General features: G+C 44.2%; 2 protein-coding genes across 2 annotated transcripts in view; both read left to right on the top strand.

Annotated features, from left to right (window-relative positions):
* The window catches only part of LOC311304591 (uncharacterized protein), a gene marked incomplete at its 5' end in the record, with an annotated part of 52662 nt that extends 34305 nt beyond the window's left edge, over nt 1–18357 (top strand). The window contains one exon of the mRNA XM_084431709.1: nt 18170–18357. The remainder of the gene's footprint in view (nt 1–18169) is intronic.
* Nucleotides 18358–19153: 796 nt separating this feature from the next.
* Nucleotides 19154–22950, top strand: part of LOC311306254 (uncharacterized protein) — a 72852-nt gene continuing 69055 nt past the window's right edge. The window contains exons 1-3 of the mRNA XM_084434575.1: nt 19154–19430; nt 20845–21267; nt 22204–22626. Of these exons, the coding sequence (XP_084290701.1) occupies nt 21224–21267; nt 22204–22626 (467 nt within the window). The 5' untranslated portion in view covers nt 19154–19430; nt 20845–21223. The remainder of the gene's footprint in view (nt 19431–20844; nt 21268–22203; nt 22627–22950) is intronic.

Raw genomic sequence — 22950 nt, 5'->3', positions numbered from 1 at the left:
TTCCTGTTGGTCGGAGATGGTTAATGTCAATTAGAAAGTTGTCCGTCTTGATGAGAACAATACACATACCAAGTTTTGTTGCTGTTGATAAAACTAACCGCCCCATTTATGACTAAAGGTGGCGCTACTGAGCCCCTCACCACGCCCGTTTCTGAAACTTTGCACATGTCTACCGGCTAATAAATGTGATGTGTCTGTCGAGTTTCATCCAATTTCAAGTATGTTAAGAGTTTCAAAAGCATCTGAAAAGAATATTAAAGTTTGATGCGTTGCCACGGCAACAGTATTTAAGATATCAATAAACCTTTCACAGGTCTACATCTGCCGTGTGTCTACATTATACACATAAAGTTTGAAGCAAATCGGGTAAAAATAAGAGGGTGATTTCAAAGCATTTTGAAAGTGACACACTTCCTGCTGCCAGTTGGTGGCGCTATAACTTTGACTCACAATAGTCACATCAATGTGATCGGCCTCTGACCACGAACACACTGCTGAAGTTTTATCAAGATCAGTTAATGTATGCAGAAGTTATAACACACTTCCTGTTTATCTTTTCTCGCTATAAATTCGTTTCATCGCCACGGCCAAACCGTTCGAGATATCAAAAATCCGTCCGCAATTTAGCATCCTCAATGTCTTGACTTCATGCTGACCGAGTTTGGTGTGGATCGGATCAATTCCCTAGGAGGAGTACATTAAATTCCACAGCATGCGTTTTTCAAACAACCCATAATAGCTGACTTCCTGTTGGGCAGAGCTAATAACTTAGAGTGCGAAAGTTGTTCGGCCCGATGAGATCTATATGTGTACCGAGTTTCATACTAATACGTTCTTGTATGTGTCCAAGATTTAAGATTGTGTTCTAGGGGGCGCTGTTGAGCCCCCCTGCCACGCCCGGGTACCAGCTTCAGCCCGGCCCTAATGGCCGCGGGTTCTGACCTGCGTGCAAAGTTTCATGAGTTTTTGAGCACGTTAAAGGCCCCAAAAGCCCCCGAACCCTTGAAGAACAATAATAATAATAATAATAATCCTAACGAAAACAATAGGGCCTTCGCCCCTTCAGGGCTTGGGCCCTAATAATAATAATAATAAAAAAAAAATAATAATAAAAAAAAAAAAAATAATAATAATAATAAAAATAAATAATAATCCAACTAAACGTGCATAAAAGCGTCATCATAATTCAAATAGAAAAGGTTTAAGCTCAAGCATCATGTGTCTATACATGTTGACCTGTTTGTAGTCATTCCATGTCTGTGAAGTGCAAGGATTCTCTAGCAGTAGACCTGGCGTTATTCCCCTTCGGTTGAGTTGAAGGGGTGTCTTGTCCCGTGAAGAACATTTCAGCTTCCTCTGCTGAATCAAACGATAATTTATCCCCATTGTACGAGAGCTTCAGGATGGCTGGGTAGATCAAAAAAGAGTCAATGCCTTTCTGTCGCAATTGGGCTCGGATCGTTTTGTACTTGTTTCTTCTCTGTACTGTTTCGGCACTGTAGTCAGCGTAGAATTCAAGTTGAGTGTTGTCTGTTAGTTTAGGTTTAGCGTTGCGAGCTCCCTGCAGTATGGCTTGACGATCGCGGTAACGGAGCACTCTGAAGATCATTGTTCGCAGTCTGGAGGGGTTAGCAGAGAAGATTCGGTGGGCTCTGTCAATTTCTATGGATTTTCCGGCCAGTGTCGGGATCCACTGAGGTAACATTTTACAAAGAAATCCGACTGGATCATCTCCTTCTGCACCTGTTGGTAAGTTTACTAATCTTACATTGTTCCTTCTTGACCTATCTTCCATCTCGGTGACCTTCTTTCTGAGGCTGTCCAGCTCAGTGAGACAGTGGTTGGTATCTTTTTTATTCTGACGAAGCACTCCTTGCATTGTATCGACTTTAGCGGACACCTTTTCCATATTTTTGGCGTGCGTGTTGATGTCGTGTTTTCTAAACATTGTCACAAAGTTAAGTTGTGGCAAGTGCATTATTTCCTTTTAAAATAATTTGATAACTTAATGACATGTATCACTATATTCTATAAAACCTTAGTTTGAAATCTTTTTTTTTTGTACATTTAATAATACATATTTTGTTTTTCTTCTTCTTAAGTCGTGATTACAATGTACTTTTTTTTAAACTAGGAAACTAGGCCTATTTATGATTATTCCTGAAGGCAGCATTAAAATCCTAAAATGTCAGGTGATGGTGCAACTGTCCGAACAAATAAACAGATTAAGAAAACAATTTAAAATGGTGTCTTAATAATAACAAAATAAAAACTTTAAAAAGAAAACATGGTCAGCATTTTAATATTTGAATACTATACATTCTTACAATGCAAACGTCCTAAACATTTCTGAGTATTATCAATGTTGAAAACAGTTGTGCTGATTAATATTTTTGTGTCAACCAATGTAAAAGTTTAATCCATTTTCTTTTTTCTCTCTCCAGGATTCATTGTTAAATAGACCCAACATTTACTCTACTGTTCAAAAGTTTGGGTTCAATAGAGTAAAAATAAACAAATCATATTTTATTCAGCAAGGATGCATTAAATTGACCAGAAGAGAGTAAAGATTTCTGTTTCAAATAAATGATGCTTTTTTTCTTTCATTCATCAAATAACCCTGAAAAACTCAAAAATATGAAGCAGCACTGCTGTTTTCAACACTGATAATAATCATAAATGTTTCATCTATGTTTTTAGTTTTACTTATTCACTTATTCATATTGCTCATACAGTGTCACTTAAGTTTGGATGTCAAAACTTTCTTAAAATAAATTAAACAAATAAATATAAATGTAAATATGAGAATTTAAAAAATAAGAAAATAACAGATGCATGGTGATATACAGTAACGTTAGGTGACAGAATATTGTGAGAAAATGGATATGAAGTTATTTAATGAGCTTCCTCACTTCACCTGTTTCCAACTTCTCTGGCAGCAGCTTTCTTCAGTATATTTAAGTCGTGGAGCTTCCCTCTGTTGTAGAAGGATTATTTTGTTGCTGCTGAAATCACAGAATAGTTTTAGCAATTTGTGTTTACCATTGAGCTAGTTTCAGCCAATTTTCACACTCCATGTAACGTTAAGTGACGTCATCGAGTACGTTTATGTTAAATACATTTACGTTAAATAAATTAGCTCACTCCAAACTAACTTATTTTTTACAAAACTATCAAAACCTCTCATCTACCCATAAGATGTGATTAAAATCCTAAACTTTCATATCAAAAGCTCAAGCTATTAAGTTAGCATAACGTTATCTCTTCTGAAAACGCTTGAGATGCTAACGGACTTTTTCCTAAGACACTAAACCATTTCTATAAAGCAAATATTCAACAGTAGCGTGTCAATTACAAGTACGAGAAGTGTCAAGAACAGTTGAGTGTATTATTTGTGTGATTTTAGAGATTAAACTCACCTGAAAGTGTAGCCGGCGCGGTCTGCACTTCGCCGACTACTGCGTTGTGTTCTGGTGCACTGATGACAGGACACTGACTTTCCTCAAGGCACTTTATTCAGCTCAACTGTTAAGTTTCAAAGAGAGCAAAAGTTCAGGATTCTATCGTCAATCAGAATCAGCCTCTCTCAATCACGTAGAATGCAGACTGAGAAAAGAACGTGAAAATTCAGTATATGACCTCACATCCAATAGAGGGCGCACATACAAAACAAATAACTCTCCCAATACCTATAAGTTACCATGACATAACTGAACAATACAGTATTTTGGTGAAATAAACTCACAAACAATAGAAAATAAAAGGTAAAAAGTTGCAAAAATTAGCACGTAGCACGTAGAGGGTAGAAAAGAAACAAAACATACAAAACAAAACTCTTATTCACTTGGTCCAAGATAACCCTGGGACTCCATTCCCCATCCACAGCATATAAAGCTACTTACAAAGTAAGTTGAAAGAAAACAGCAGTTGATCAGGCTACTGCCCCTTCTAGTGAATATGATGCCTTTTACACCATATTAGATCTTGGAACACTTTCCCTCCAATATGAACATCTCATGACTCAAGTCATACTAAAGGTGACAAAGAAAAATATCTGAATCTCTATTTTTTTTTTTTCTAAAATAAAGAGAGTAAAGACAGTGACCTTCTATTGACCCCTTTAACAAAATTCTTGGTGAGTGGTTTTTGCACCATGTTCTCTATCAAGCGATTGACTGCCTTAACAACCCTGCCAGTACGTGTCCTGACAACCTGTCTCTCAGGCCCTTGTGCCTGGGTGGGTGTGTGACTATCAGTCATTGTAACAGGTAAGGCACCATCATAGGACTCAGTCTCATCTAAGTCAGGGACATTAATTGGGGTGACAGAGTCAATGTCAGTCATGTGCAAGTCAGGGGACACACTGGAACCCAACAAGTCTCTCTCAGGTGAGTATTCGTTTCCTCCTTGGCTTCTGACCTCACTAGACTGGGCTCTCGTGGGTGTCAGTTGAACAGACTCTCTGGACAGAGAGTGGGGTATCTCATTCTCCATCTCAGACTCATCAGCTTCTCCCATAGACTCAGACTCAACATCAGATGGCGCGTTTAACCATGAGCAGGTACGGTCCTCGGAAGCGTCTACTGCCAGGCCACTCAAGGCATCAACAGAAGGAGGCTGGAACTCACTGGCCACATCTGAGGCAGCTTCATCCATCTCCTCCCTGCTTTGTTCGGGCACAGGTAAGAAGCTCACATCCAACATCAGATTCCGATGGACGACTTTGGTTTTCCCACTCTCATCCCTGACTTTGTAAACGTGTGTCTGAGGGTTCCGGTCAATGATGGTATACATAGTGGGCTCCCACTTGTCCATTAACTTCCTCTTCCCTCTCTCTGCTTTATTAGCAAGCAAAACTCGGTCGCCAATGTTCAAATGAGTTCCACGCACTCTCTTATTGTAGCCATCAGCTTGATGTTGCTGCCCTTTCCTCGCATGCTGCTGAGCTATGCCGGCAGCCACGTGGAGGTTCGCCATCAGCTTCTCTGCCTAGGTCTTATAATTCACCACGACTGGATCCTTCAAGACTTGTTTGAAGACCATATCTACCGGGAGTCTGGGGACTCGACCATACATCAAATAGAATGGAGGATATCCAGTTGTTTCATGAGTGGTGGCATTATACGCAAAAGTCAAAGTCAGTATTTGTTGGACCCAGTGTTGTTTAGCTGACAGGGGTAGGGAACGCAACATACTGCCAAGCGTCCTATTGAACCTTTCGGTTTGCCCATTTCCCATGGGATGGTATGCTGTTGTGTGTGTTTTCATAATCCCTGTGAGGCTGAGGAGTTCGGCTATGAGTTTGCTTTCAAAATTGGCTCCCTGATCGGAATGTATCCGCTCTGGAAAACCGTAGATGCAGAATACATTATCCCATAACCTCTTTGCTATTTGCTTTGCAGTTTGGTTGACGCAGGGGAATGCATGGGCCAATTTTGTGAAGTGGTCTGTTATGACTAACACATCCACAGATCTTTGCTTACAGTCCTCAGCACTCCAAAAATCAATGCACACTAGTTCCATGGGTGCCGAAGTATGAATGCTCTCCAAGGGAGCACGGGCAGCCGGTTCAGGGGTCTTTGCAAGGATACAGCGTCGGCAGCATTTCACATATTCCTTGATGTCTCTTCCCATTTGCGGCCAAAAGAAACGCTGTCGGGCAAGATGTGCTGTTCTAGCCTGCCCTTGATGCCCAGCGAGGTCATGCACACCAGCGAGAGCCTTGGCCTTCAAGCTAACAGGCAGCACAAACTGATACCTCTTCTCTCTACTTGATGGGTCTTTGGTTACCCTATATAGGACTCCATCCTGGACTTTTAGATGATGCCACTGCTTGCACAATGTCTGGGCCGTAAGAGCCAACCCACTTCTCCTTCACCTAGGTGGTGGCTCACCCCTCTGAACGAGTGACAGGACCTCCCTGATAACAGGATCTGTCTCCTGGCTGTGCCTTAGTTCACCGATGGAGAGGGCTGGAAGTGTGTCTTGTCCTGAGAGTGTGGCCTGGGGAAGAGCATTGAGAAACTGTGTTGCTCTTATCTCTGCTCCTGTTTCCCACTCTACGTGAGCTTCACAAGCAGAACTCACATGCAAAGGTTCTTGACTGCCGGCCAGCCTAACTCGAGTGGTGCCCATGGTTACGCAGCAGCCTGCATCGTGTGCCTGGAGACACTGAGTCTTACACCGGAAAAGATCCTGGACTTTCTCCTCCTTGGTTCCCTCCGCTTCAGCCAAAAGACTTTCATATGGCTCACTGATCAACCTTTGGCTCACTGATTTAGCAAAAGGATCTCTACTTAGGGCATCCGCCACAACATTCTTTACCCCAGGGATGTGTTTGATGCTGAAGGTGTATGGGGAAAGCTTTGCCACCCACCTTTGTTCGCAAGCGTCAAGTTTTGGGTTTGGTCATTATATAGGTCAAAGGATTATTGTCGGTCCACACTGGAAAAGTGTGGCCCTTCAACCAGTGGCTAAATTTTTCACAAACACTCCATTTGAGCGCTAAGAACTCCAGGCGGTGGGCAGGATACCTCTTTTGTGAGCCAGTGAGGGTCTTGCTGGCAAAAGCGATCGGGCGTGCCTTCATTTCCCCTTCTGGTATCTGGGACAGAACTGCCCCAAGGCCGTCAAGAGACGCGTCAATGGACAGGACCAAGGTCTTAGAGAAGTCTGGATGGGTAAGGACCACACAATTCAGGAGCTTCTCCTTAAGACTGGTGAAAGCAGAGTCGCAGTCAAGGGTCCAATCCGCAGGTTTGAGCTTTCTGTACACCCCTGGATTCTGACTGTACTTCCCGGACTTTCCTCTCCGTTTCTGGCCAGCTGTGAGGGCGAACAGGGGTTTTGCGATGGACGAGCAATTTAGGATAAAGTGTTGGTAGTAAAATACCATCCCCAGGAACGACTTCACTCTGTGGACTGAAGGAGTGCGGCCATCGTCTTCCATCAAGCCCCTCTTCGACATTTTGGCGATGACCTCGACCTTCTCCGGGTCAACAGCAACACCGTCACCGTCAACTATGTGTCCGAGGAACTTCACAGACCTCCGCAACAGATGGCACTTTTTCGGACTCAACTTCAGGTTGTGCTCCCGCAGCCTCTGAAAAACAACCTCCAATCTGCTGAGGGGCTGCTGTTCATTGGGGGCAAAGATCAAGAGATCATCTAAGTAGCACAATAGACTGCTGAAGTTAAGATCACCAAAGATACTCAGCTTCATCCTCATGAACGACGCCGGACTGTTGCAAAGCCCCTGCGGCATTCTGTTATACTCGTGCAGGCCTAGTGGTGTTGTGAAGGCGGTATACTTTTTGTCCTCCTCATGCATGGGCAGGTTATAAAAACCAGACGTAAGGTCCATGGTGCTGAAGACAGCATTACCGCCAAGGGCAGCCAAGCAGTCCGACTGATGGGGCAAAGGATGAGCATCCTTGATGGTTCTCGCATTCAGCCATCGAAAGTCTGTGCATATACGGAGATCGGCATTTTTCTTCCAGACCATCACAAGTGGGGAAGCATATTCACTCATTGACTTCCGTATGATTCCCTGCTCTTCCATCTCGGTGAGAACTTGACGCAGCTTTTGATAGTAGGCTGGCGGCACTGCGATACGGAAGACGGAAGGGACGGTCATCAGTGAGGCAGATTCTATGCGCAAAGCCCTTGGCTTCTCCACAATCAAGATGATGCTTTGAAAATACATCCTGATATTTCTCAAGCAATGTCACAAGTTGGAGCTTGGTGGAGGGGCTCACTTCACAATGGTCAATGTCGACATTTCCTAGACCAGACTTTTGCAGCCTGTCTTTCAGGGCAGTGTTGTCATCCTGTTCAACATGAGTCACTTTAACAGAGCCAGTGTCACTCTGACAGGAACCCTGGAACAGTGTGAGGTCTTCAGTTGCAACACAAGTAGAGACGTCTGCGAGCTTGCTGTTCTTTCTCAGAGTGAGTGGTTTGTCGGAGATGTTGGTGATTTTCATGGGGGTCCAGCCATCTCCCCAAAGTGGTGTTACCACTCTCCCCACCATGATGCCCCGAGGCACACACCTGGAGGTTGTAGGCTCCACCATAACTGTGCTCCCAGGTGACTTGGGCACATTACTTGGCAGTCTCCCCCACAGCAAGTACTCTTGTTTGGGGAGGAGAGTCACCGCCTGAGTTAGCTTCACTGTCCCTACTTTTTCCGGCACATCTTCACCCCTCCATCTCGTGAGACTTGTCATCATTTCCAAGAACTGTTCGCCGTCTGAAGACCCTCTTGTGTTGCTCGAGATAAGTGTCCAATAACTGTTCTCGTTTTTCAGCTGATGCAACACACATGTCAGCATGTTGGTGCCTACTATGATGTCATCTTTCTGACCAGTGACCACCAGAACTGGGACCATGCACTTCACCCCATACAGACTTAGTTCCATATCATACATACACTTGGGGCTCACCTGTACTCCTCCACAGCCAACAAGGATGACACGCTGCGGGAGTTCTTGCTGTTGGGTCAAGACGCTGTTTGATAGTAGTCTCCGCTCTGCCTCTTCACTTATCGTGCAGGCCATTGAGCCTGTATCGATGAGCCCTTGCAACTGAGCACAGCCATTAACTGTCACTGGTGCGTGAAATAACTCACTGAATGTCTCGACTGTGTGAATATTCTGAACAATTACTGTGCAATTATCAGACATTGCTTTACAAACATTGACATACATCTCCTTCAATTCTTCACTCTCATCAAGGGTTGACGCTTTAGTGCTCACACATCCCCTTTCCGTATGTGAGCTATCTAGTTTAAACTGGCTCCACCTTGCTCTGGGTTAGGCGGTGCTTGCACTGACTGTGGCCGGGTGTTAATTCTTGGCCGGCGCTGTTGGCACTCCCTCTTCCAGTGGCCGGGCTTGTAACAGCCCATACAGAGGTTTGCCTGTCTACAGTGCGCAGTAGTTGAGTGTTCAGCAGACTGACAGACTCTACATCTACTCTGAACAATGGCCGCGGGCCCCCTGCTCAGTGGCACGACTGCTGCTGTCTGTGCCGTCTGCTCCAGCACACGGTTCAGCAAGCCAATGAGAGACTGGATGCAGACACTCTCGGTCTGAGGAGAAGATGGGAGCCCCATTGCCTTCGGGTGGCTTGTAAGGTCTGTGGAGTTATTAACAGTGACTGTCTCTGTTACTAATGTCTGAGCATGTACACCAATGTTCTTTGGCCGACAAGATTTGGCTTGAGACATTGTTCTGGCCTCTCTTTGATGCTCTCATTTGCCGTCCACTTTTCAGCTGTTTTACACTTTAGGACACTTGCAAGAGCGGGGTCGGGACAGTGTTTCACCAGCATCATTGTGACTTCGTGAGAGGGGTCCTCAATGTTTTGCCCCTGCCTTCTCAGACACTCATCCGCGACATCCACGGCTTTATTCAAGCGTATCCAATAGTCCATGGGACTTTCTCCGGCCAAAGGAAGTGTGTTATAAAAATCTGCTAAAGGCATCGAGGAGTAGGTTACCTCACTGAAATGTTGTTTCAGAATATCAAAGACGAGCTTGGGGTTTTCAGCTGGCTGCAGCGATGGCGTGCTGTGCAGGGTAACTTTTACAATGTCTCTAGCCTTTCCCATTAGTCTTGACATTATCTCCTGGGAGTACTCTTGCGGGTGTATGCCCCTCTTATTCAGGTAAACGCTCATAATTTCTTCCCACTCATGCACTGTGTGCTTGTCTGTTCCATCACCCCTGAAGTACGGCGGCTCTTTGACATCTGTCTTCATAACTAACTTAACTCCAGTCATGTTCAAGTCAGACTGTCCATATCCTAAGTTCAGGCTAGGTGTAGGAGTGGTTTGGCTCTCTGCACTACCAACAGATCTCTGTAGTTGGCTAGCAATGTTCTCTCCTATTTCGTGAGCTAACTGTGAGATGAGATTCCCCAGGTCTGCGGAACTCACATCTGGACTAGACACTGGCTGACGTGGAGAATATTCATCTGTATGCGTGTGAGTATATGAGAATGCAGGACGGCCCACTGAATCAACGCCACTCCCAATGTCTGGAGCATCTCCTAACCTACGCATATGTGGTGCAGGAGAATGTTCATCAGTGCGTAAGTGTGTGGACGAGAGTACAGGTCGGCCTAGTACACCAGCACCTTTAACCGGCGTGCTCTCCACCCTACTCGTAAACCTACCCCTCCCTAGGCTTACTCCCGCAGCATCCCCAACACTAAGTGGTGTCTGCACATGCTTGCCATCAGTCATTTTAAAAAAAAATTGTAATGTGATAGACTATGATAATAATATGTGAATTACTAGTACATGGGAATATGGGATGAAAAAAAACAATGTAAAATGATACTAGCTGAGATAGAGGCAATTAAAATTTACAATTTAAACATTAATATCAGCCCTTATACTTGTCAATGTCCCAAATAGATTCCTACTCATCACAGCAATCACCGGTGATCACCCTGGCGATGATCTGAAGAGGAGATATCCGGGTCACGGCACCAATGTAGCCGGCGCGGTCTGCACTTCGCCGACTACTGCGTTGTGTTCTGGTGCACTGATGACAGGACACTGACTTTCCTCAAGGCACTTTATTCAGCTCAACTGCTAAGTTTTAAAGAGAGCAAAAGTTCAGGATTCTATCGTCAATCAGAATCAGCCTCTCTCAATCACGTAGAATGCAGACTGAGAAAAGAACGCGAAAATTCAGTATATGACCTCACATCCAATAGAGGGCGCACATACACAACAAATAACTCTCCCAATACCTATTAGCCCAATAGACGTTGTGGTTTGGTATTATGATGGTAATGAAATTCCGAGCATACAACGTTGTAGTTACGTTGTCAATTGGTAAGTCATGAAATTACCAAAAAGTACAAATAAATTACGTAACTGCGACGTCGTGTGTTAGCTGGGAAAACTCCCGCAATGTAGAGTAGGTCTCGAAATCACAATTGTTCTGTCTTTGGCGCAAAAAGTCACTGAAAGTGTTAACTGCCCATTTAGTTGTCTTTTTCGTATTGACCTCATCTTTGTCGTCTTTGATCTTATCTAGCTCTGCCGGTGTTAATTCTTTGTGCCGCTTTTTGTCATTCAACGTATTCTCCAAGTCTTTTATTTTGTCTTGTGCCTGAAAATTGCCATATTCACCATACAAATTGCAAAAATCATCCATTTAGCCTACCTAAATAAACGTTTTCATATGTGTCTCTCACTCTGTTTGCAAGTGTAACTGTGTTACTATGGTTACCAATGTTTATAAAACGGTTAGTTCCAATCCTTGATTCTCATTGGTCAATAGCTGTGCTTTATTCACGATAAAACACGGCTATGACCGCTTCCCCCAATGTTCTATGTATCACTACAACACCCCTAGCAACCACTCTTAGCAACTTAAACACATGTGCGATCTCATTGATATTGCCCATTGAAGCTATAGTGGAGTATTGTGAGAGATCGAAAAAGCGAGTGTAAAGTTACCTGCATTCACAGTAGACATTGCATTTTCCTTCAGGTCAGTCCTATATTCATAATAAAATATTCCGTTTGAATGTCCGCTGCGATATCTTGTCCTTTTAACAGTTAACTGTTAAGGGGTTTTCTTTCATCATCTCGTTTCGAGATCCACCTATGGTAAAGGCATCCGTACCTGACCTCTGCAGAAGCATCCAATTGCACCAAGTCTGGCAAGACAGACAGAAGCGCGCAGCCAATGCCCGGTAAGGCCACACCCCCTTACCGAGGCATATAACTTCTCCGCGCGCTGCTATTCCTCAGTTGACATTCGCTTCTCGCGATCTCTGCACTGACACAGTTCGGTTGGATTAACGTTACGCTGCTCACTTTCAAGTCTTCAGGAGGACATATCGCCAGATCAGCCTCCGCCAGACGTGAGTGACAGTCGTTTCTTCAGCCTATCCGCTGTGTTTTTTGCATCCGGAGCCGCCCGCGCTCTCGCTGTCCTTCACCTGCTCCTCCTTACATGGCTGCCCGCCACGTTTTTTTTCAGAGTTCTTCACCGCTGGCCCACTGACCGTCTAAACCGCCGCTTCTCCGGGGAACTATCACGACGAGCCTGCCCGGCCGCGTGTGGTGCTCTCATCGCCGCTAAGGACCCTCTCGTTCTGTGCGGTCTGCTTGGGCTTTACACGCTCAAGAAGCTTAAGAGAACCCGGAGAATTGCGGTCATTGTAATTGCTGTAACGTTAGCTTTTACTAAGCCGGCTTTTAGTTGCACGATCCCGAACGCCGTGCTAGGCCTTTCTGACTCGGATGGAGGACACGGTGATGATGACGCGCTACCGGGGGACTCCCGGAGCGCCACCTCTCTAAAATATTTGAGCTGACATCAGCCCAATCCGCATTCCCTGAAGAGGACATCTTCGCGGGAAAACCTCACTCTCGTTGACGAACCGGCCGGTTCCGATGACGAAGCTCGTAGCATCCCGCTAGACTGTTAACACGGTCTCACGGGCCTTGATGTGTTACGATCACGTGTTGAGGTTTTCAATTTACGCCTTCCTAGGAAGGCGGCCCCGAACGCAAGCAGCCTGCCTGTTGTTCGACCGTTGGGAGTATCGAGCCCTCCTTCACGGGCCACGAGCCCTCCGGATTCTCTCCCGGTCCCGGAACCCCTGTCCAAAAGACATAGGGTCTCCCACGGACGGTCGGTTAATCCCGTCTCGTGGCTGCCCAGCCCGTGTGTTTAGTGATGCTGTCGTGAGGAAAGTACATAAGCAGTGTAACCACACTGCACACACTTGGTTCCCCTCACCCAGTTATAAAGGCTTCGGCCCCAGTGTTTTCCCAACACAAAACACACACATCACTAAACAACACATTTAACAAACGAATCAGATGAATTCGTGCAGATTTATATATCTGCCAACATAGAGAGCAAATCTCTCTATCCCATGCATGTCGCCCTGAGTCTGTCCACAAGAGGGCGCCATTGCCTCACAAATCAACCAGCTGGGCTCACACAGCTCAGTTGCGGCTGTCCAGCCCGTGTTTTTAGTGGACGTTGTGTGTGGAAGGCTTCGGCCCCTGTGTTCCCCAACACAAAACACACACATCACTAAACAACACATTTAACAAACGAATCAGATGAATTCGTGCAGAATTATATATCTGCCAACATAGAGAGCAAATCTCTCTGATCCCATGCATGTCGCCCTGAGTCTGTCCACAAGAGGGCGCCATTGCCTCACAAATCAACCAGCTGGGCTCACACAGCTCAGTTGCGGCTGCCCAGCCCGTGTTTTTAGTGGACGTTGTGTGTGGAAGGCTTCGGCCCCTGTGTTCCCCAACACAAAACACACACATCACTAAACAACACATTTAACAAACGAATCAGATGAATTCGTGCAGATTTATATATCTGCCAACATAAAGAGCAAATCTCTCTGATCCCATGCATGTCGCCCTGAGTCTGTCCACAAGAGGGCGCCATTGCCTCACAAATCAACCAGCTGGGCTCACACAGCTCAGTTGCGGCTGCCCAGCCCGTGTTTTTAGTGACGTTGTGTGTGGAAGGCTTCGGCCCCTGTGTTCCCCAGCACAAAACACACACATAACTAAATAACACTTTAAAACAAACAAATTAAATAAATTCGTTACAGAGAGAGTATCTCTCTCCGTGGATATTATTTTTCTGCCTGCACTTGAGACTGCCCAGTTCATGTGTTCAGGAGATGTGTGTTTTCCCCCCCACTTAAAAATCAGGGGGTACTTTGTGAGGGAAAGTTTAGCACAGTGGACACCACACTATGTTCCCCTCACTCTGTCAATAAAGGCTTTCGGCCCCAGTGTTTGCCCAACACAATACGCACAAAGTTACGAATCAAATGAGAAAACTTCTTACTGCAGAGAGAGGAAATCCCTCCGAACCCCTGCATGTCGCCTCTAGTGTGCCCACTAGATGGCGCATTTGCAAATGAACCAGCTGGGCCCATACAGCCCCGCTCCGGCACGAGCGGCTTGGCAAGCCGTTTCAGCGCCCGAGTGGGTTTTGCGTACCGTAACCCAGGGTTACAGGCTGCAGTTTGCAATAAAACCTCCAGGTGTTCTCTCTTCTCACACAGAAGAAAACGCCGCACACATTCTGAAAGAGGAAATTTCCTCCCTCCTAAACAAGGGAGCGATTCAGATGGTGCCACCCAATCTGATAAACCATGGTTTTTATTCCTGGTACTTTCATTATCCAAAAGGCGTGGTACTTTCATTATCCAAAAGTCACTACAATTCAGCCCGATTCGTGATCTCTGCCGCTCAGTAACGGTGACGTGCGCCATTGGGAGAGCGAGAACTTTTACGCACGGGGAAGCCCCCTCGGGACGGTTACGATGCGGAAAGTTGTGACGACAGATGCGTCCTTAACAGGCTGGGGAACCACCCAGGATGGCAGAATGCTGAACGGTCTGTGGCTGAGCAGACCACGTTCAGCGCACATTAACTATTTAGAGATTTTACCATTTGGAAAGCTCTGAATCATTTTCTGCCTCGCCTGCAGGGACATCCCGTTCTAGTACGGTACGATAATACCACGGCAGTGGCTTATAACAACCGTCAGGGCGGCATGTGCTCGTCGAAACTCCACGCTCTAGCTTACAGGCTTTTGATGTGGAGCAGACGGGTTTTTCTGTCATAACGCGTGACTCATGTTCTGGGCATTCTGAACAGAGGCGCCGGATCTGCTATCGAGGGGAAACCCAATCTACGGAGATTGGCATCTTCACCCGCAGATAGTTGAGATGTTATGGATGAGATTTGGACAGGCAGTTGTAGATCTTTTCGCCTCGCGCGAAAACCACCATTGTCCTATGTTCTTCTCGCTAAAGGACATGGACGCACCCCTCGGGGCAGACGCACTGGCCCACCCATGGCCCAGAGTGCTCCTGTATGCTTTTCCTCCCCTGTGCCTGATGATTTCACACTGGCCAGGGTGAGAGAGCACGGCCTGTCTCTCATCCTGAAAGCACCCAGGTGGCCCAAAGCCCCGTGGCTGGCAGAGATAATCCCTCTGTTATACGCCGAGCCATGGCGCCTCCCCCCTCGCACGGACATACTGTCCCAAGCCAACGGGGAGATTTACCACCCCCATCCGGACAGGGTGGCTCTCTGGGCCTGGCCCGTGAGAGGACGAACCTAAATGCACTCGGGCTCCCGCGTGTAATCGCCACTACTCAGAATGCCAGGGCCGTTTCCACACAATCCCTATATGGCTGTAAGTGGCAAGTGTTCGAAGGGTGGTGTGATGGGCGTGGTCTCACATCTTATCAGTGCTCTGTGCCTGATATTTTGTGTTTCATGAAAGACCTCATGGAAAGAGGCAGGTCCTTTTCCACCATTAAGGTCTACCTGGCCGCTCTTTGCCGGTCATCAGGGGATCTGTTCCAGAGTGGGACCTCTCCATGGTGCTGGAAGCGCGGCCTCTGTATCTTTTGAGCCTCTGGGGAGTATTTCCCTTAAGCTGCTGTCCCTCAAGACAGCTTTGCTCTCGGCCTTGGCATCTGCTAAACAGGTCAGTGAGCTACATGCACTCTCGGTTAACCCCTCGTGCGCCAAATTCTCCCTAAGTGGAGATAGGGTTTCCCTTAAGCCTAACCCGGCCTTCATGTCGAAACGCTTCCCTGCGTTCACTTCGGAGGTTTTGGAGCTATCCGCTTTTCACTCTCCACATTTTTGCCTCCCCGGATTGGGCTTTGTTCAGGGGAGTGCCACTGCAGGACATCTGCTCCGCTGCCAGCTGGGCCTCTCCTCATACCTTTGAGCGTTACTACCGGTTGGATGTCACCAGAACCTCGTGGCACTCTCGGTCCTAGGGGTAGGGTCCTCTTAGCCCTTTCCCACAGCCCCATTGGGTTAACCAACGAGGAGTGAATAGGCCGGCTGGCCATGTTCATTCCTGTCACCAAGCATTTGCATTCCTTCTTGGGTTTAGCTATGTGCATTAGTGGTGCGGGGGCCATTATCATGTATGTGTCTCATGCATGTTTCATGCCCTGCTTGTCCACAGCAGTTTAGCGTGGCGTCATCCTTGCAGGGTCATGTTTGTGGGACGTGTCAGGCACCGCCTCTCTGAGGTGACCGTCCTTCTCTGGCCTTCAGAACCTCACTGTGAGTGTATTGGGCAATCGGGGAGCTGTCCATGTCTCTCCCATAGGTGGATCTCGAAACGAGAGACATGAAAGAGAACAATAGGTTACTGTCGTAACCCCGGTTCTCTGAAACATCGAGTGGAGAGATCCACCAGCGTTGCCCCGCTTGCCGCACGAGAAGCGAATATACTTACTGAGGAATAGCAGCGCGCGGAGAAGTTATATGCCTCGGTAAGGGGGTGTGGCCTTACCGGGCATTGGCTGTGCGCTTCTGTCTGTCTAGCCAGACTTGGTGCAATTGGATGCTTCTGCAGAGGTCAGGTACGGATGCCCTTCCCACAGGTGGATCTCACCACTCGATGTTTCAGAGAACCGGGGTTACGACAGTAACCTATTGTTTTCCCGTGTCATCTGTCAGTTGTGTCTTCCTTCTCCGTGAAAACAAGTTTGAGTCTTTTCAATATAAAAGTCTTCTCTACTGACTGATTCATTCATAAGACAGTCTTTGCCAAGGCCGCATTAATGCACGGGCTTACCTGGGCTGAAGCCCAGGGGCCTCCCAAATTAAGGGGCCTCCCATGTTCAAGTTTATGATGAGCTGAAAAGGTCATGTTGTTTTAACATATCGGATTTTGTCGCAGTATGTCGCTAGTCGCTTGTGGACGTTGGTAATGCTGTCGCTCTAATGTTATTGTTATGGGGCGTTCGCACCAAACGCGAATAGTGCGTCTGGCGCGAGTGATTTCAATGTTAAGTCAATGCAAAGACGCGTTTACGCGCGTCTAGAGGTCCCGCGGCGTGAATGAGGCGATACGGTGCGTGTCCACTACAGTGGCAAAAGTCCTCTCAGTGCCTAATGTCTCCGCTTTGTGGTGTGTCTGTTGCAAGTGTGTTTAATCTAAGTTTTTTTCAACACACGGACAGTATAATCATCAGCGATGCACGCGATTACATTTAGAAATAGACAAGCTTTGTTTCCAAATGCACCAAGCAATGATCCTTTAAATTTTATTAACTTTTATAAACCCAGCCAATATAATCACAATGAACACATCCAAAATAAAATCTTTAACATGTAGGCTATATAACAACTGCAAAGCATCTAATTTGTAAACAAAATGATTTGCGCACTAAATCCAGCATAAACTCACCAGCATAAACTCACTGAGACTGTCGACAGTTTCTTTTCCATGCATCATTTTATTATATCCATGTTTGTGGTTAGTTACAGTCAAATCATATAAAACCTTGAAATCGCCCTCGAACTCTTCTGTCTTGCCTGCACTGCACTCGAGACGGTGACGGGAGCTGAGATCCACTGAAAGGCTTCTTTCCTATTGGTTGTCGCTCGCGAAAATCGCTTCTCATTTGCATAAAGTTGAAATTTAGTTGCTGCGTGTGGTTGTTAAATAATGTGTCTTGTGTTTATGTCCTCAGTGATATGTTAATAACAATATTAAAATTGAAAACATTAAAAAAAAAACTCACTGTTCTAGGTCTCGAAAGAAACTAATGCATTCTGTGATGTAGATTACCTAGATATTACACTTTTTTAAAAATCGAGGGGATGGGGGGCCTAACATTAGGTTAAGGCGGCTCTGGTCTTTGCCGCCATCTATTGGCGAAATAATGTATGTAACCTCTGTTCATAGACTCTGCTTCTGTTGCTGTTTACGGTCAGGGACTATTTTTTCCAGCGGAAGGAATGCTTTTAGTGATTTTACTTCATGAAAGCTGCATAGATAAATATTTTTCGGCTTTAATATTTGTATTGTGTGGCAACCGTTAATCCGCTACTTTAGCAATAAGGTACTCGAGGCAAGTGCTGTATCGTGAATAAGTAACGGCTGAAGGGGTTGCAGGCACTCCGCTTCGCGTCGTGCCTAACAACGCCCTTCAGCCGTTACTTATTCACGATACAGCACAGCCTCTCGTACCTTATTGCTTACTTACAGTAGCGGATTAATTTCGAACTGTAATCAAACTGACTGGAACTACCTGTGCATTAAACGGTTTTACTGCACACCTTCCAGCCAATCAGAATCGAGTATTTAAACAGCCCGTGGTATAAGTTTTAGGAAGGCATTTATAAGAAATTTTATTTTGTTTATGGATGTTTTGGATTTGGATGTAATCTGGAAAAACATTGCTAATTTACTATGTTGATTTTTTTAATACAGCAAGTGAAAGTTTGGGATTCACAAAACAATTCAATGCACACATCTATGTATGAAATACTATATTACAGTCAGTAAGGACAAATTCAGTCCTTAAAAAGTTTAGAAATTTGACTATTAAAACCAATAACTATTTTAAAAAAATCACGTTGAACAAAGTAAAAGGTAAAGAATCTGTCCACGACTGTTGAACCAAATAGCGTCTTTCTCCTTTTGTCACTTACATTCGGAAAGTACATTTTTCTCCATTGATTGTTTGGTTTTAGCAGTTTTTCCCATTGTCTGGTATAATACAAATAATAGAAATGTTCTCCTCTGAATATAACTGTAGGCTATGTAATATAGTAAATTAATACAAATCATTGAGACATTAAAGGCAGGGTAGGTAGGATTTTTCACAAAAAAAAAAAACATTCCAAATGTGTTTAAACTGTCTTTATATACCAATACATAATTAAAATGTAAGTACTCTGAAAAAGAGAGTATAAAAATCGAGTGTCTGTAGACCTCTCACGACTGTTGTAAACACAGCTAATTATTTCCATTCACTCCACCCCCTCCCTTCTGGGCTCCTTCCAAAGCCACGCCCCCAAAACGCTCAGGCTCTGGAAGACGCATTTATTCACCTGAGACGAGCGGAGAGGAAGGAGCACAGTGCATGCAGTGACATCATGTCAGAATCACATGTAATAAAATACCTAACTTTATCACTATAAATATAAACAAATAATATGGCTTTTAGTACTCACTATCAAGCTAGCATATCGATACTGGTAAAGTTTAAAATATATTTTGTTTGATTCGGTAACGAGCTATATTTAGGCTATAGGTAACGAGCTATATTTATAAGGCAAAGGTAAAAACAGGTTGCATTGATACACGTTTTTCCATTACCTTCAGTTACACTGTGATGAAGGTGAATTTCGTGTAAGATTCATAACATATACGGTGTTTTGCATGTAAGAGTTTCCATGATGAAAACATTGTTGACTCTGATGAGGACTAACGTTACACTCCGGTGACATGTACCGCATTGTCGGTTCGAGGACAGGTCCGGGGTCGAGGGCGAAGCAGAGGAGGTCGTTCAAGAGTGCGGGCAACCAGGGTCCAAGGAAGTAGTTTTTGGCTTGTTTGCCTTCGCTGACTGCATATGTAGGTGCTTTGAATTTTGAATTTTGCTCTTTCTCTGCCATAATTTTACTCTTCGTAGGTTCCGCGCCTCTCTTGCACTCCTCAAATCAAACAGGTGCGCGCGCACATGGGCAGATCTTGTAGCAACAGTGGTGGTAGCCATAGAGACAGAGCGTATTTAGGCCACGCCCACACCCGGGGGGAAAACAATCAAAACGTCTCCATTGACTTTGCATTGCGAGAGGCTGCCTTCTTGTCATTTCTTGCTTCTAACAAAAGACAGAAAAATGGCTAAAAGCTGCTGTGTGACAAAGTGTACAGCAGACAAGCAAAAAAAAAAAAACAGAAATACATTATTATAAGCTCTCGACCCCCAAAAACGAGTGTTTAGGACATAAAAGTGGATACAGGCAGTTGAGACAGAGCGTCACGTGTCTCATTACTCCGAGAACTAACGTACGCCCGCTGGAGGAGACTGTAATCGGCGACACAGGATAGTTTATCTTACAGAAATATAATATATAAAACTGACATTTGGATATTTGACTCACCAGTGACCAAATGTTTAACTTACTGCACACGTGGTGTATTTTTAGTGCATACTGAGTGTCAGGATTCCACAATTTACCCATTCGTTCCAGCCTGTATCCACTTTTATGTCCTCAAACGCTCGTTTTTTGGGGTCGACAGCTTATGAAAACTTATTTCTGGGTTTCTAAGCTTGTTTGCTGTCACATAGCAGCTTTTTGGCATTATTCTGTCTTTTGTTAGAAGCAAGAAATGACAAGGAGGCAGCCTCTCGCAATGCAAAGTCAATGAAGAACGTTGGACTGTTTTCCCCCCCGGTGGGCGTGGTCTTCAGATTATGACGCGTTGCGCTCTGTCTCTATGGTTGACAGTCGCCCAAACCAATCAATTGTTTCGTCCCGAATGGAAATAATGAGCTGTGTTTATTGCAGATTAAAAGGTCTACAGTCACTCGATTTTTATTCTCTCTTTTTCAGAGAACTTACATTTTAATTATGTATTGGTATATAAAGACAGTTTAAACAAATTTGAAAAGAAGTATTTTATAAAAATCCTACCTACCCTACCTTTAACAACTTTACACAGCATAGAAAATAGATGAAATGATTTGGAGTAGTTTATATATGATAAACTGAATAGAGTCCATTGTTTTGCTAAGCTTAGAAAAATAGTCTCAAATGTAAGTTGATCATTTCAGGACACATAATGTTGTAAATATATTTGGGGAAAAATGTATTCATTATAAAGTGTAAATTACAGTATTTAATGACTAATGTGCTTTTTTCAAGTGTTTACAACAATGTGAACTGAAAACAACACATTTTAATTTGTATTATTTAGTCAAGTCATAGCTATAATAGGTTCTGTGATATTTCTGTTTATTCACATTTCTCATTTCCATTTTGTTACAGATTCTCTTATCTGAATGAAAGTGTTCAAAGCAGATTTCTTCTGAGACTCTTCATTAAAGCAGCAGAGACTGAGACACAGACAGGAGAGCAGAAGCTGAAACTGTTATCATCAGTCTGCACCTACACATCTTTTCCTTATCAATGGACTGACAGAATTAAACAGAGTGATTTCCTGCTGGATCTTTACTCACATGTGAAGAACTATGAGACTCAAACAGGCAGGAGTTTCCTTCCAGCATTACAGTCAGTTTTCCAGTCACCTGATGTCTGGATCATAGATCTCTCACAGAGAAAGACCTCCGTCCTCCTGGAAGTGCTGAAACTCCAGACAAAGAAGAAACCAGTAGAGCTGAGAGGATGTTCAGAGGAAGAGAGTGAAATGAAGAGTTTCCTTCAGTGTCTGTCCTACATCTCACAGCTGAGGTACCTGAACTTTTGGCTATTCTCTTACTGTACCTACTTTTAGATCAGTTTCACTTCACTGTATTTTGAATCCGTTTGAATCTGCGCACATTTTATGCCTTTAAGCTCAATTTTAAAAGTCAACAAAACTATAACAGATTTACATTATATACAGTACAAGATTGTAAAAGTAACCAAACATTTTTCTTTCAATGAAATGAATATACTATACTTTAGTTTAGTAATAGCGATGGCCTTACAGGGCAAAATAAAAGATAAGATGTTACATTTATTATACATTTTGTCCAATATGTTCAGACTTTATTCATGTTTAGACTTTATTCAAGCTGTAAAACTATGAATGTAAAACTAAATGTATCTTGCAGCACAGGGTGAAGTCAGTATGTACATTAATAACAATTTGGGACAAATGTAATCAAATTAAAAACTATGTTCAATGGTGCGGCAGGATTATGAACAGTGTTGTATCTGTGAGCGCGGACAGACGTTGAGTGACGCTGCCGGTGTTCGTACACTCATAGAAAACAATGTGTTTCAATTTTAAAGACCCATTGCTGCACTTCTCATTCGGTGTGTGTGTGTGTGTGTGTGTGAGAGACCCCTTTCAGAGTTCTGTGAAATGTCTATTCCAGTGGTTCCCAATTCCAGTCCTCGTGACCCACTGCTCTGCACATTTTGTATGTCTCCCTTATTTAACACACCTGAACCAGATCATCAGCTCATTAAGAGAGACTCCATGAACTGAACTGAGTGTGTCAGATAAGAGAGACCTACAAAATGTGCAGAGCAGTGGGTCACGAGGACTGGAATTGGGAACCACTGGTCTATTCATATGTGCCGACTGGACCAATCAGACACATAATTATTAATTATGTTTTATTAGTAAATATTAAGCTAAACATATAGGCTAACATTTTAATTTTCTTTTGGAAACAGGTTTGACTATAGGAATATCAGTGATGCAGTGCAGTTTCTTCTGAGACTCTTGATTAAAGCAGCAGAGACTGAGACACAGACAGGAGAGCAGAAGCTGAAACTGTTATCATCAGTCTGCACCTACACATCTTTTCCTTATCAATGGACTGACAGAATTAAACAGAGTGATTTCCTGCTGGATCTTTACTCACATGTGAAGAACTATGAGACTCAAACAGGCAGGAGTTTCCTTCCAGCATTACAGTCAGTTTTCCAGTCACCTGATGTCTGTATCATAGATCTCTCACAGAGAAAGACCTCCGTCCTCCTGGAAGTGCTGAAACTCCAGACAGAGAAGAAACCAGTAGAGCTGAGAGGATGTTCAGAGGAAGAGAGTGAAATGAAGAGTTTCCTTCAGTGTCTGCCCTACATCTCACAGCTGAGGTACCTGAACTTACATGCTTTTGTTGATTTAACTCTCAGAGACCCAGACATTGATATTCATGTTATTTCTTTTTTCATCATTAACATGTTTTAGGAAGGCATTGTTTGAGAACATTTATTTTGTTTATGTATGTTTTGGATTGGGGTGTAATTTGGAAAAACATTGCTAATTTACTATGTTGATTTTTAATACAGCAAGTGAAAGTTTGGATTCACAACGCAATTCAATGCACACATCTATATATGAAATACTATATTACAGTCAGTAAGGACAAATTCAGTCCTTAAAAAGTTTAGAAATTTGACTATTAAAACCAAGAACTA

Source organism: Rutilus rutilus (genome assembly GCF_951802725.1).
Source record: "Rutilus rutilus genome assembly, chromosome: 1".
Lineage (NCBI taxonomy): Eukaryota > Metazoa > Chordata > Actinopteri > Cypriniformes > Leuciscidae > Rutilus > Rutilus rutilus.
This window is presented reverse-complemented; position numbering and strand designations above follow the sequence as displayed.